Source organism: Triturus cristatus, unplaced genomic scaffold (genome assembly GCF_964204655.1).
Source record: "Triturus cristatus unplaced genomic scaffold, aTriCri1.1 SCAFFOLD_189, whole genome shotgun sequence".
Classification (NCBI taxonomy): Eukaryota; Metazoa; Chordata; class Amphibia; order Caudata; family Salamandridae; genus Triturus; species Triturus cristatus.
Genome location: NW_028187520.1, coordinates 820,258 through 831,603, shown reverse-complemented (window position 1 = coordinate 831,603; position 11,346 = coordinate 820,258). Strand labels below are relative to the sequence as shown.

The following is an 11,346-nucleotide window of genomic DNA, read 5'->3' as shown; positions in this document are numbered from 1 at the left end:
GACACGGGGCTCCGGATTGGTGGTTTTACATTTTTTGCGTAACATGATTGGCCACATCGCCCTTTAAATATGTTGGTAGGGCATTTGGATTGGGCAAGAAGGCCTCAGAAAAGAGATGTTGCGCTCTTCTATATGACCTTTGCAGGTTAGTGGGCCAGGAATCCAGAAGCACTGGAGTGTGTTGGAGAGTCGAGGAGCTGAGAAGTATGAGAAGGAGAGACCGAGCAATGCCGTGTACTTCCAATGTGAAGGTGGTATCGTCGAGAGAGCCAGGAGGCCTCCGAGACGGTGCTGCGCGGAGCCACGCTCCAGGAGGAGCGTGGCGTCAACAGGTACGGGAGCGCGTTACCGGGTGGGTGGGGAGGAAGCCTGCTGCTTAATGTCCTTCCCGTCATCCCGCCTCAACCCCGGATTCCCTGCACTATCACCCGCCTAGATTGTGTGACACTGCACCGGTGATTCTCCCATCAAGTGTCTGCAGGCCGCATGCCCGCCTTCTCCTCCTTACATCCTCCTATTACCCCTCCTCCTCTTCCTCCTCCTCCGTCCACGCCCTCGGGTTCATAGTCCGGCCCCTACCGGTAAATACTGGACTCTGCTTCCCTCTCGACTGGTTCCAAAGGTCCCAAGTCACCTGGGCTTCACACATAGTCCTGTCCCCTCTCCGGGTCCCCTGACTGTCCTTCTTGAGTCTCCTGTCCCGTGAGTCCTGCTCTCCTCAGCTGTCGTTCTTTCCCAAGTCTCCAACTTCTCTGCAGTGTGCTGCCTCCTGTCTCCCCCTCACCGCTCTCTCCGGCTGCAGGGTGCAGACCGGTCTGCAGAGGGCGCAAAGGGACGGTGATCGGGGGCTCGCAACATGCCCTCCTACGGACGGATTTTGGGGTGAGTAGCGCCATCATTTCCTTTACCCTTGTACGGGAGAGTCTCGCGGAGCTCTCAAGTTTCCCTGACGCAGCTTCGAGTTTTTTTCCCTCCCAGAACAGTATTTTCCCTTTGCATTTTGGGTCTTGTAATCCTAATAGGGTCACATGAGAGCTCTGTGTCATCAGAAGCCAAGAAGGGTCCTGTGCGTGGTGTGGGGAGGTATTAGGGTTCATCGTTCATGTGAGCAGTATAAGATACGAGGCACCCGGAGGTTAGTTCATGGACACTGAATACAGTAAACTGGCAAGATGTGCAAAAGTTCGACCAGCAGCGTCCATGCCACTCGCGATGCAAATACCCCTCGCTGCTTTACCTGTGCAAGCTTTTATATTCTGCTAATTCGATCCAGTTGGTTTCAGAGACGTGAACCAAGACTGCAACTACCAGAATACACTTGATTGTAACATAAATGCCCGGATGTGGAGCCTTGTGACTGTGGTGAGATGGAGTCCTATCGCACACCTGACATGGGCGGTGTAAAGCAGCTAAGGACTGTCACGGGTCATGCTGGGAGATAGGTTGTGTAGTATGCGTTGAGGGCCCCTATCGGTGGTATACAATGGTATGCGGTTTCTATAGGTGGTATACGATGATAGTACCTGTGTTGTGTTTGAAAGTATTGGGTTTCATAAGTCTAGTTTAAGGCAGCCACAATCAGCAGTATAGAAAGGTACAGGGGTCATCCTTGGTGGTATAGGCAGGAATAAGGGTTAGTTCTGTTGCTGCAGGTAGTTTATGAACAACCTATGTTAATTTGAGGAAAGTTATTGGTTGTATAGGAAAGTATTAGTTCCCCTGTACTCAGATTTAGCAGGTGTAAGGGTCTGTCTGGGCATAATAGAAAGACATGCAGGTTCCTATGGGTGGTTCTGAAAGGTGTGGGGGTATAACTGGATTGCATCGAAAGTTCTAAGGCTTCTATGGATGGGTGAGGGAGATATTACATACTGTTTAATGTTGTGAGCGCTCCTATAGGTGTATGGATGGGATATGGAGGTAGAAAGGTCCCTCAGGGCAGTACGACAGTACATACCATCATACGAGGAACGCTTTTGATGGTGAAGGTGAGTATGAAGTTCGTGTGAGTGGAAGGTGGAATAAGGTGTAAGGATTCTTAAGGGTGGTTTGGAAAGGTATGGCGGTCTCTATTGGTGTTGAGGCTGTATAGGAAAGTATAACCAAATGGTACTAGAGTCTCTGGGGTGGGCCCATTTATGTGTCTCCAGTAGTTTATTCGAGAGAGTGAGGCTCGTTGTCTGCAGTATCAGTAGGTGAGTTAGCAAGATGGGTTTTGAAGGTGTAAGAATGTCTGTGGGGCACATGTGGGGGCTCCTTGGATGTGTGGAAGTACTTGTGTTTGGTGTCAGACCCCTAGATATGATATCTACTAGTCCATGTATTTGTATCAAAAGTGTAAGGATTCCTTGAGGTGTACCAGAGCATGCATGGATCCATTTGGATAAGTCAGAAGGTGTGTGGGTTGTTGCTGTCATGCCAGATGTGAGCGCTCCGGTGGTGATACCAGATGGTGTGTGGCCCTTATGGTAGTACCCAAGGTGAAAAGAGTCCTAAGGTTGAATTAAAAAAAGTTGAGGGTCACGGTGGAGATGTCTGAGGGAGCACAGGGTCCTGGTGGTAATATCAGTAGTATGAGGGCTGCAAGAGTGCCTGCGATGTTGTCAGTGTCAGGTCCTTGGGTGTGATGGAGGTGGCATGAGAGTCCATGGGGTACGGGTGAAAAAGAAGGTGCAAACGATGATGCTAGATGTGTGGAATACTGGGGTCGATATGAGGTGTGAGAGGCCCCTCATTGTGATATCAGAGGACGTGATGGTTCACGTTGGTGTTTCTGTGGTTTGTGGCCTCTAGGGGTAAAGGAGGAAATGAGAAGGTCCATGTGGAGATGTGAGATGGAGTGCGAGCCTGTGGTGGTGATCTCAGAAGGTCTGATAGTCCACGGGTTTGATAACAGGCAGCACTGGGCTCTCTGGGTGATATTATAATGTGTTCTGGTCCGCCTATTTCAGTCACATCTATAGATGCTAGGGCCTATAGAAGTGGCTTACATCTATAAGGACCCTTGGCGTCAGAAGGTGTTGGGATACAGGTGGTGTATCAGGTGTGATACCAGTTTGTGGGTGGTGTCGGTCCTGTATTTGGGAATTATAATGTGTGAGGGGCCCCTCTGGTGCAGTGGGGATAGTTGTTGGTGCATAGGTTCAACAATGTGTGGGTTCTAGTGGTGGTTTCAGAAGATGGAAGGGCCTAAGAAGAGACATAGGGCACAGGAGGTGTGATCATGAGATCACATGATAAGAAAAAAATGCCTGAGGAGGGATGCCAGTAATGAAAGATGAGAATACCCATCAAGTACTAGATGCGTATCCTGGCGGACAGGGATAAAGCGCACTGTGACATTAGACACCCTACTCCTTTGGCCAATACTCGCTGTGACAGAACAAACACTCTGCATGCGTGCACCTTACTTGATTTGGAAGGCTGATGATGTCCCCTGAGCAAATGTTGCTCTGTTATAAATAGGGCTTACAGTTTTATGGTATTTATATTGTCAATACATTTCTGTCTGTATTTTTCCATGTTTATTTTTATCATTTTGTTTGTTTATCCATATTTATTTGGGGTAAGAAAACATATCTACGACTAGTGCATTTCTGCACTTATTCAATCAATAAAGGGCATTCTTACTTGAAAGGATGTTGGCGCTTTCAGAAGCCCTGTTTAATGCAGCACTCCTATGCAGTGCAATGAATCATTCGGATTGTAGCACAAGTGTAGGCATATCTGCAGCTGTTTAAAGGTTCAAGACACAGACCCCTTTGTACCCTCCGCCTGTCGTTATGCACAGACGAGGCATTGTTGGCAACATTAAGAATCACACAAAGAAAGATGCACTTTCCAGTTTATACAACATTTAAATAAATACAGCCAGAGAACTAGATGGTTTTCTGTCTGTTTGGCTTTAAAAATCTGTAAAAATAAATATATCAAATCAGCAAACTTGAAGCCTTCGTTATAAACCTCGGCTGCAGACCTTAAAATGCTTACAGTGGCAATGGTGAATCTCTGACAGGAGGAGCATCTTTTAACTCTCATTTGGAGGATCGCAGGGGTTAAGAAGGCAGTGGGACACCTCCCATTGGCTTCATTCGCCTCTGAAGTTTCTCTTTTGTATTTTGTAGTTTCCATAAATAACAGCGCGTGCACGCTCATACACTCGCCAATCGTTCAGATAAGTGTGCACTGACCTGGAGAAACATATTCACGAGTTGAAGTTTTCTTAATAGCCTCCTCGGGGGTAGTAAGCGCTATATAAAATACGGGTACAAATGCAATTTTGTTTACTTAGGGCTGATAGCCCTTAAATTATTATTTAATTGAATGCAGGTATAACAGTCACTGCCTGCAGCGAAGATCTGTACTAAACCTGCAGGTCACTGTGAGTCACGGGAACCATGCAAAAAGGGCCTATTTTAGAGTGTATTCTAACGAAATCCTTCGACTTTATTTGGGGGGATGGTAACGCCGCGTGTTGCAAGGTACTGAAGCGACAAGACTGTAGTATCCTTAAATGAGACTCAACCCAAATAAAGATGAAATTGCTGAGTTCTTTATTTCAGCCCCCCGCATACAGGAAAAGCACCTCCAGCGCTGACAGTCTCCGTAGCAGAACTGTCTTAAGAAAGAATCTAAGAATACAATACATTCTACAATCTAGAATAGTGTGACTCGTCTTCAAGCAACATACTACACAATCCCCCTTCTTAACCCCTTGCATGCCCGCCCCTTTCCCCGCCCAGTGCCGCGCCTTCCATTAGCGGGCGGAGTTCATGACGAGCTGGACTCGTCATGGGCACAGCGCCACCGCAGCCCATGACGAGTCCAGCTCGTCATGGGCACTGAAGGGGTTAAAGGAAACAAAACAGCCACAACAACAACAACAACAAAAATATCTAAATAAAATCAACTACAATCAAAGATTTCTAAAGATTTTGGTTTTTTAACAATTCTACCACTAGATGTTTTTACGATGTTTTCATTACAAGATAACTATGGTGTAACAGAATCCTGAACATCATGTGAATTGTGTCACCCAGGGGAGAATTGACATCTGATGAAACCTCCGGCAAGGAAACACTCTTTGGAGAGACAATACAATCATGTGAATCCTCAAGATTAACATCAGAAGATATTCTTGGAATAGAAGAACAATCAGAAGTTACATTTTCATCATTTGAATTAGAATTATCAATATGTTGTGAGAAATCACATGTATCTAACCACCAAAAATTCTTGCATTTATTACATTCTTCTGTTTCAGAATTATATGAAACTGGTGCAAGACGACTACAATGCCAAACTTCACCATTTTGAAGTAAAGCAGTGTTGTTCATAACCTTGACTTCTAGTTTAGTTTCACTAAACTTGCTTTCGGTTTTTGAAACTCTCTTAGCATTTTTAACTCTAACCCATTGACCTCTATGTAAGTTAACCTGTTTGGTGCCATGTTTCAAATCATAATAGGTTTTGTTTTTCATCTGAGATTCTTTAATATTCTCTCTCACAATAGGTATGTCGCAAGAAACTATTCCACTTTTATTTAACCAACCAGGATTGATTTTTGAATGTGGAATTCTGCCTCTCATTAAAGAAAAAGGACTTTTACTAGTAGTACCATGGATAGTACTTCTATATGCCCAAAGGAATTTTTTTTAAATTCTTCTTCTTCCCAAGGTAGGTTACTTTTGTTAGCAAGTTGGATAACTCCTTTAATACTACGGTTGGCTCTCTCAACAATACCATTACCGCTTGGGTGATACAATGCCGTGAATCTCTGTTGAATCCCAGAAGCATTTAAATAGTTTTTCATTTCAAGGGATTTAAATTGTACTCCATTGTCAGATTAAATGAATTTAGGGAAACCTTCCCTTAAGAAAATATCATCTAAAAATGTTATTACCGTTTTAGTATTGATGATATCTACAACACACATTTCTAACCATCTTGAAAAAGTATCAATGAGTACCAAAATGTATTTCTGTGAACTATCTTGCCAACAAATTGGTCCCATACAGTCAATGGCAACAACTTCCCAGGGAAAATTAGGGCAACCAGGAGAAGCTAAAGGTGGATTGGATGTTTTAAGCGTTTTATCAGAAATCTCACACTTCACACATGATCTCACACATCTTTCTACATCTAAATCAATCCTAGGCCACCAATATAATTCTTTCTGACGTAGTTTGGTGCGTGTAATACCTGAATGTCCTTCATGACATAGATCAACTATTTTATTCCTTGTTTTTTGGTGGGACAATTTTATCACCACGTAAAACCAGTGTATCAGAAAGACTTAGTTAATTCCGAACTTCCCAAAAACCTCTCAATTCATCGTTGACAAATTTTTTATCAATTCCATTCCATCCGTGCACAATTAATTGTTTGAGGACAAGTAATATTTGATCAGAGTTCTCTGCTTCGAGCCATTCTTCTTTGCTAAAACTACTTTGAGTTCTATTTGATGATATGTGAGCTACTGAAAAATCATTCCAAGAATTCATGTCGAGCTCAACCAATGGTAAAGACATACGACTTAGAAAATCTGCAGTAAAGTTTTTGACACCAGCCATATATTGAACTTCATACATGAAGTCCTGTAGTCTCATGGATAATCTAGCAATTCTGGCTGTGGCATTGTTCAAACCATCAGTGGTCAGTAATTTAGTCAATGGTTTATGGTCGCATCGTAAGATACATTTCCTTCCCCAAAGAAATTTCCTAAAATGTTCTAGAGCCCATACACAAGCTAGGGTCTACAACAGAGTAACGTTCCTCAGTAGGAGTGAGAGAACGTGATGCGAAAGCAATAATGACTTCTTTGTTGTTCTCATCTAATTGTGTCAGTACACTACCTAACCACCTGCTACTAGCATCAGTGGTGACAATGGTTTGTGCGCAAAGATCAAAACCTTGAAGACTAGGTGCTTGCGCAATGGCTGTTTTTATTTCCTCAAATGATTTTTGTCAAGAAGCACACCAAATAAACTGTGCCTTGTTTTTAAGTAGGGATCACATTACACAAGTTTTCTCTGAGAACTTGTCCACAAATTTTGAGTAAAATTCTGCAAGTCCTAAGAAAGATCTAAGATCCTCTTTCGATTTGGGTGGAGGAGCATCTTTAATGGCACTTACCAGGCTGGTTTTGGGTCTAATACCTAAGGCACTGACTTCATGACCCAGATATGTCACGTTATTTTCTGCAAATTTTACATTTTGAAAGTTCAGCTGTAACTTCTTTGTCTTGTAAGATGCGCATAACTTTCCTTTTCTTCATCATTAATTTTTTTGTTAGGACCCATTATAAGAATATCATCTTGGAAGAATATTATACCTTGCATATCGCCCAAAAATTCATGCATGAGCCTTTGAAATACCGCAGCTGCGGACGCTAACCCGAATGGCATGCGGCGAAACTGGTAACAACCAAAAGGAGTACAGAAAGGTGTGAGATACTCAAAGGATGTAAAGAAATTTGGTGATATGCACACGATAAATCAATCGTTGAGAACCATTTTGCACCTTTGGTTAATGAAAGCATTTCATTGATTCTCGGGAGAGGAAATTGATCAATGATTATATTTTCATTCAAATACCTTAAGTCTATGCACATGCGAATTTTCCCATTAACGCGTCTGGCAATAACAATCGGGGAAATCCGATCAGGTGCTTCAATTGGTTCAATAACTTCTGCATCTAGTAATTTTTTAAGTTCTGCTTTTACCTCATCTCGAACAATTAGTAGAATGTGACGTACTTTATGAATTTTGGAAATTGCATTGGGTCTGACTAAAATTTTATGTGTAAAACCCTCAAGATTCCCAATGCTGCCACTAAAAACGTTTGGAAATTCTTTTTTTTTTTTTGACCTTTGTAAACCAACTTTATTAGTTGTTCCCATAGAAATAAGAACAATTGATTAAATTAAACTGTATAGAGCAAAATAAAAATGTAAAAAGTCCAATTTGATCTTAGGGTCTGTTGACCTACTAAATCAAATACATAAGAAGGGTGACCAGATGCTGGAGGAATAAACCGAATACCAATTACTGAATCCAGTGTTAGGTTATAAACGTACATTTACAGGGGTGATTGCAAGCTGGTTTACCTTGGATAGCTATCAAATTTTTTTAATTTTTTTTTTTTTTAAATTATTATTATTAAATGGTGATGCAACCATAATACATACAATACACAGACAAATCAGCATATACAAAATGCACGACCAGAAGACACAGATATACAGAAAAGCAGGAAGGCACTGGGGCATGTCCACAGTTATTAGTAGTTTTCCCTGGATTTTGCAGTCACATGAACGGGGACATTCTGCGGGATACAGTCTGCACACCATTTAGTCCTCCCCCAAACACAATACATATCTTTGTGTAGTCTCTATTTTCACATTTTTCTTCAGATGTGTCATTTCAGTGGCCCTAAATATATATTATATGGCATATTGCCGTAATCAGTGCATTCCCATAGCTTACCACCCACCGTTACCGCCGTTCGAGGAGGCACCATCAGCTCCCCGGATTCCGCTTCAATTCCCAGTCACAGTGGGGTGACTCTACTATCGCTGCTATCAGGTCCGTCAGGGGGGGACCCACCAACTCGAGCCTGCAGATATTTCGGCTGCAAGAACCCAGCCTCTATTCCTCCACATCTATCACACCTGTCTGTGTCTTGCAGCCCAAAACGGCACATCCCAGCCGGGGTGCAGTACATACCCTGCAAAAATGTATAATGAATGATACGCAACCGGGCACTTGCTGAGATTTCCGCAGTCTGTGAGCAGCAGTATCGCCATTGTTCATCGGTAATGTCCCTTTTCAGGTCAGTCGCCCAGTGCGTCCGCGCCTTGTCATGAGGGATCTCGCATTCCGCTCGTATCGTGCGATACATGCTGGACACCAGGTATCCAGGATTTACACTCTGTAGCATCTGGTGTAGTGGCTTCAGTATCTCTGGCTCCCGCGGAAAGCTCAGGAGAATGGCCCGCATGCCCTGCCGCAATCTTACGTACAGAAACATTTCCAGGGGGGTGTGTTGTACGTCCCCAAAGAACTGAGCGGACGTACAAAATTTACCAGTACTAAACAGGTCTCCCCAGGTTCGTCTGCCCACTCGAGTGCATAATTGTCTGAAACCTGTCTCCTGCAACAGCGTCAGCCGGGGGTGAATCGTCAGAGGCAAAGTTGGGGAATAAAGGGTCGAAACCCCCAGGGTCCTCATAACATACTGCCAGGCGTCAATAGTGCTGGTGATTGTAGTTGGTGCATTATTCCGAGGGCGAGGAGGCACAAGTATCATTCCATCCAGGGGAATCGGGTCTGCCAGCCAGTAATAGGCGTAATGGGCTTGGGCGCAGGCATGATATAGCTCGAAGTCCGGGATGTCAAACCCTCTATTCAGTGCAGGCCAGGTAAGCACCTTCCACTGGACCCGCGGCCTTCTGCCCCCCAAAACAGTCGTATAAGCTCGGAACGCAGCGTTTTAAGGAAGAAACTCCCCGGGTAGTAAGGGAGATTAAGAAATAGGTATAAAAACTGCGGCAATATCACCATCTTAATCAATGAGGCTCGTCCTGCCATTGACAGGGGCCAGGCAATCCAGCGAGTAACGTTGTCGGTGAGCCGACTCATGGCAGTGCCATAGTTTAGTCGGATCATTTCCTCCCTATCTCCCGAGATCTGGATCCCCAGATATCTCAGGTCTGTGTCACACCATTCAAGCGGGTAGTCCAGTGGGAATTTGACCGCTGCCACCGTCAAGGGAAATACATGCGATTTTTCCCAGTTAATGTGAATGCCAGACAGTTTCCCGAAGATTATAAATTCTCGCAGCAGGGGGTTGAGGTTAGTCTGGGGGTCTCGAACATAAAGAGTCAGATCATCTGCGTACATTGATATCAATATTTGTCGCAGGGGGCATCGGAGCGCTCTATCATTATGGTGCTGTCGCAGTCTGCACGCCAGGGGTTCGATCGCAAGGGCGAACAGGAGGGGGGACAGTGGGCACCCTTGTCTAGTCCCTCTTGTAACGGGAAATGCATGTGAAACGCGTCTGTTAACGAGTACCCTAGCCGTGGGCTTTCGATATAGCAGCTGGACCCAGGACACAAATCCCGGGGGGAACCCCATGCGGAGCATAATGCCAAATAGATAATCCCATTCGACGGAGTCAAGCGCTTTAGTAGCGTCCAGGAACACCGCAGCCAATGGGAGCTCCGGCGATACATTCCGTAGGATCGAGCACAGCGTACAAAGATCATGAGAGGTTGCCCTCCCTGGAACGAATCCCGCCTGATCCGGCAGGACCAGTTTGCCTATGAGGAGGAGGAGGACTCGATTCGCTATGAGCTTTGCCAATATCTTGGTGTCACAGTTAAGGAGCGATAGCGGTCTGTAGGAAGCGCAAAATTGTGGTTCCTTGCCAGGCTTTAATATTGACGTGATCAGGGCTTCACGCATGGAAGGGGGTAATGTTCCACCCTCAAGAGCCTCCTCAAAGAGTTCTTTCAATATAGGGGCCATAGTATCTACATACGTTTTATAAAATTCAGCAGGGAGTCCGTCGAGGCCCGGCGCCCTCCCAGATTTCTGCTGCATTATAGCCTTGCGGATCCCGTCTAACTCAAATGGGGCGCAGAGGAACTCTCTATGATGGTCCTCCAACCATCCCAATGTAACGTCTCCCAGGAACGTCTCGAATTCCAAGGGGTCTCTGCGCTGTGTCGCATACAATTTGGCATAATGGTCAACGAATATATCCTGCACCATCCCCGTGTCTCGGCATAGCTCCCCCCCCCTACGTCTGCTATTTCAAGAATATAATTTTAGAACCTAGGTTTCTGTATGGCTTCAGCTAGCGCCCTTCCCGTGCGTTCTCCCTCCCCATACCTCCAAGCCGTCCAGTATTTCCCCAAGAACCTAGATTCTCTCTCAGCCGCATCTGTATATTCAGTTAGCTTGTCCCTAAATTCTGCATGTGCCCGTCCCCTGGCGTCCTGAGTCATCCGCACCTCCAGCTCCCTCAGCTCGGTTTCTAGTCTCTGGAGCCTCCCACGCTTATTTCGGAGCACCCCACAGCTCTTTGAAATGCACAAACCCCTGATCGTGACCTTAAATGCTTCCCATATAATCTCCACCGAAGTCACGGAACCCCTATTTCTCTGGAAGAAAAGCCCAATTTCCTCCTCCAGCTCGGCATGGAACACCGCATCCAGCAGTGCTGCGGGCTGCAGCCTCCACGCCCGCTGCGCTCCCCTCCCACCCAGCAGGTCAAGCACAAGGTGTACTGGTGAGTGATCCGAGTATGTGCGCGGCAGATGGTGGACTCCTCCAATGC

General features: G+C 45.2%; 1 protein-coding gene across 1 annotated transcript in view; it reads left to right on the top strand.

Moving 5' to 3' along the window:
• The first annotated feature begins 608 nt into the window (after nt 1-608).
• Nucleotides 609-11,346, top strand: part of LOC146771115 (phosphoenolpyruvate carboxykinase [GTP], mitochondrial-like) — a 97,440-nt gene continuing 86,702 nt past the window's right edge. The window contains exon 1 of the mRNA XM_085640349.1: nt 609-882. Coding sequence (XP_085496475.1) covers nt 857-882 — 26 coding nt within the window. The 5' untranslated portion in view covers nt 609-856. The remainder of the gene's footprint in view (nt 883-11,346) is intronic.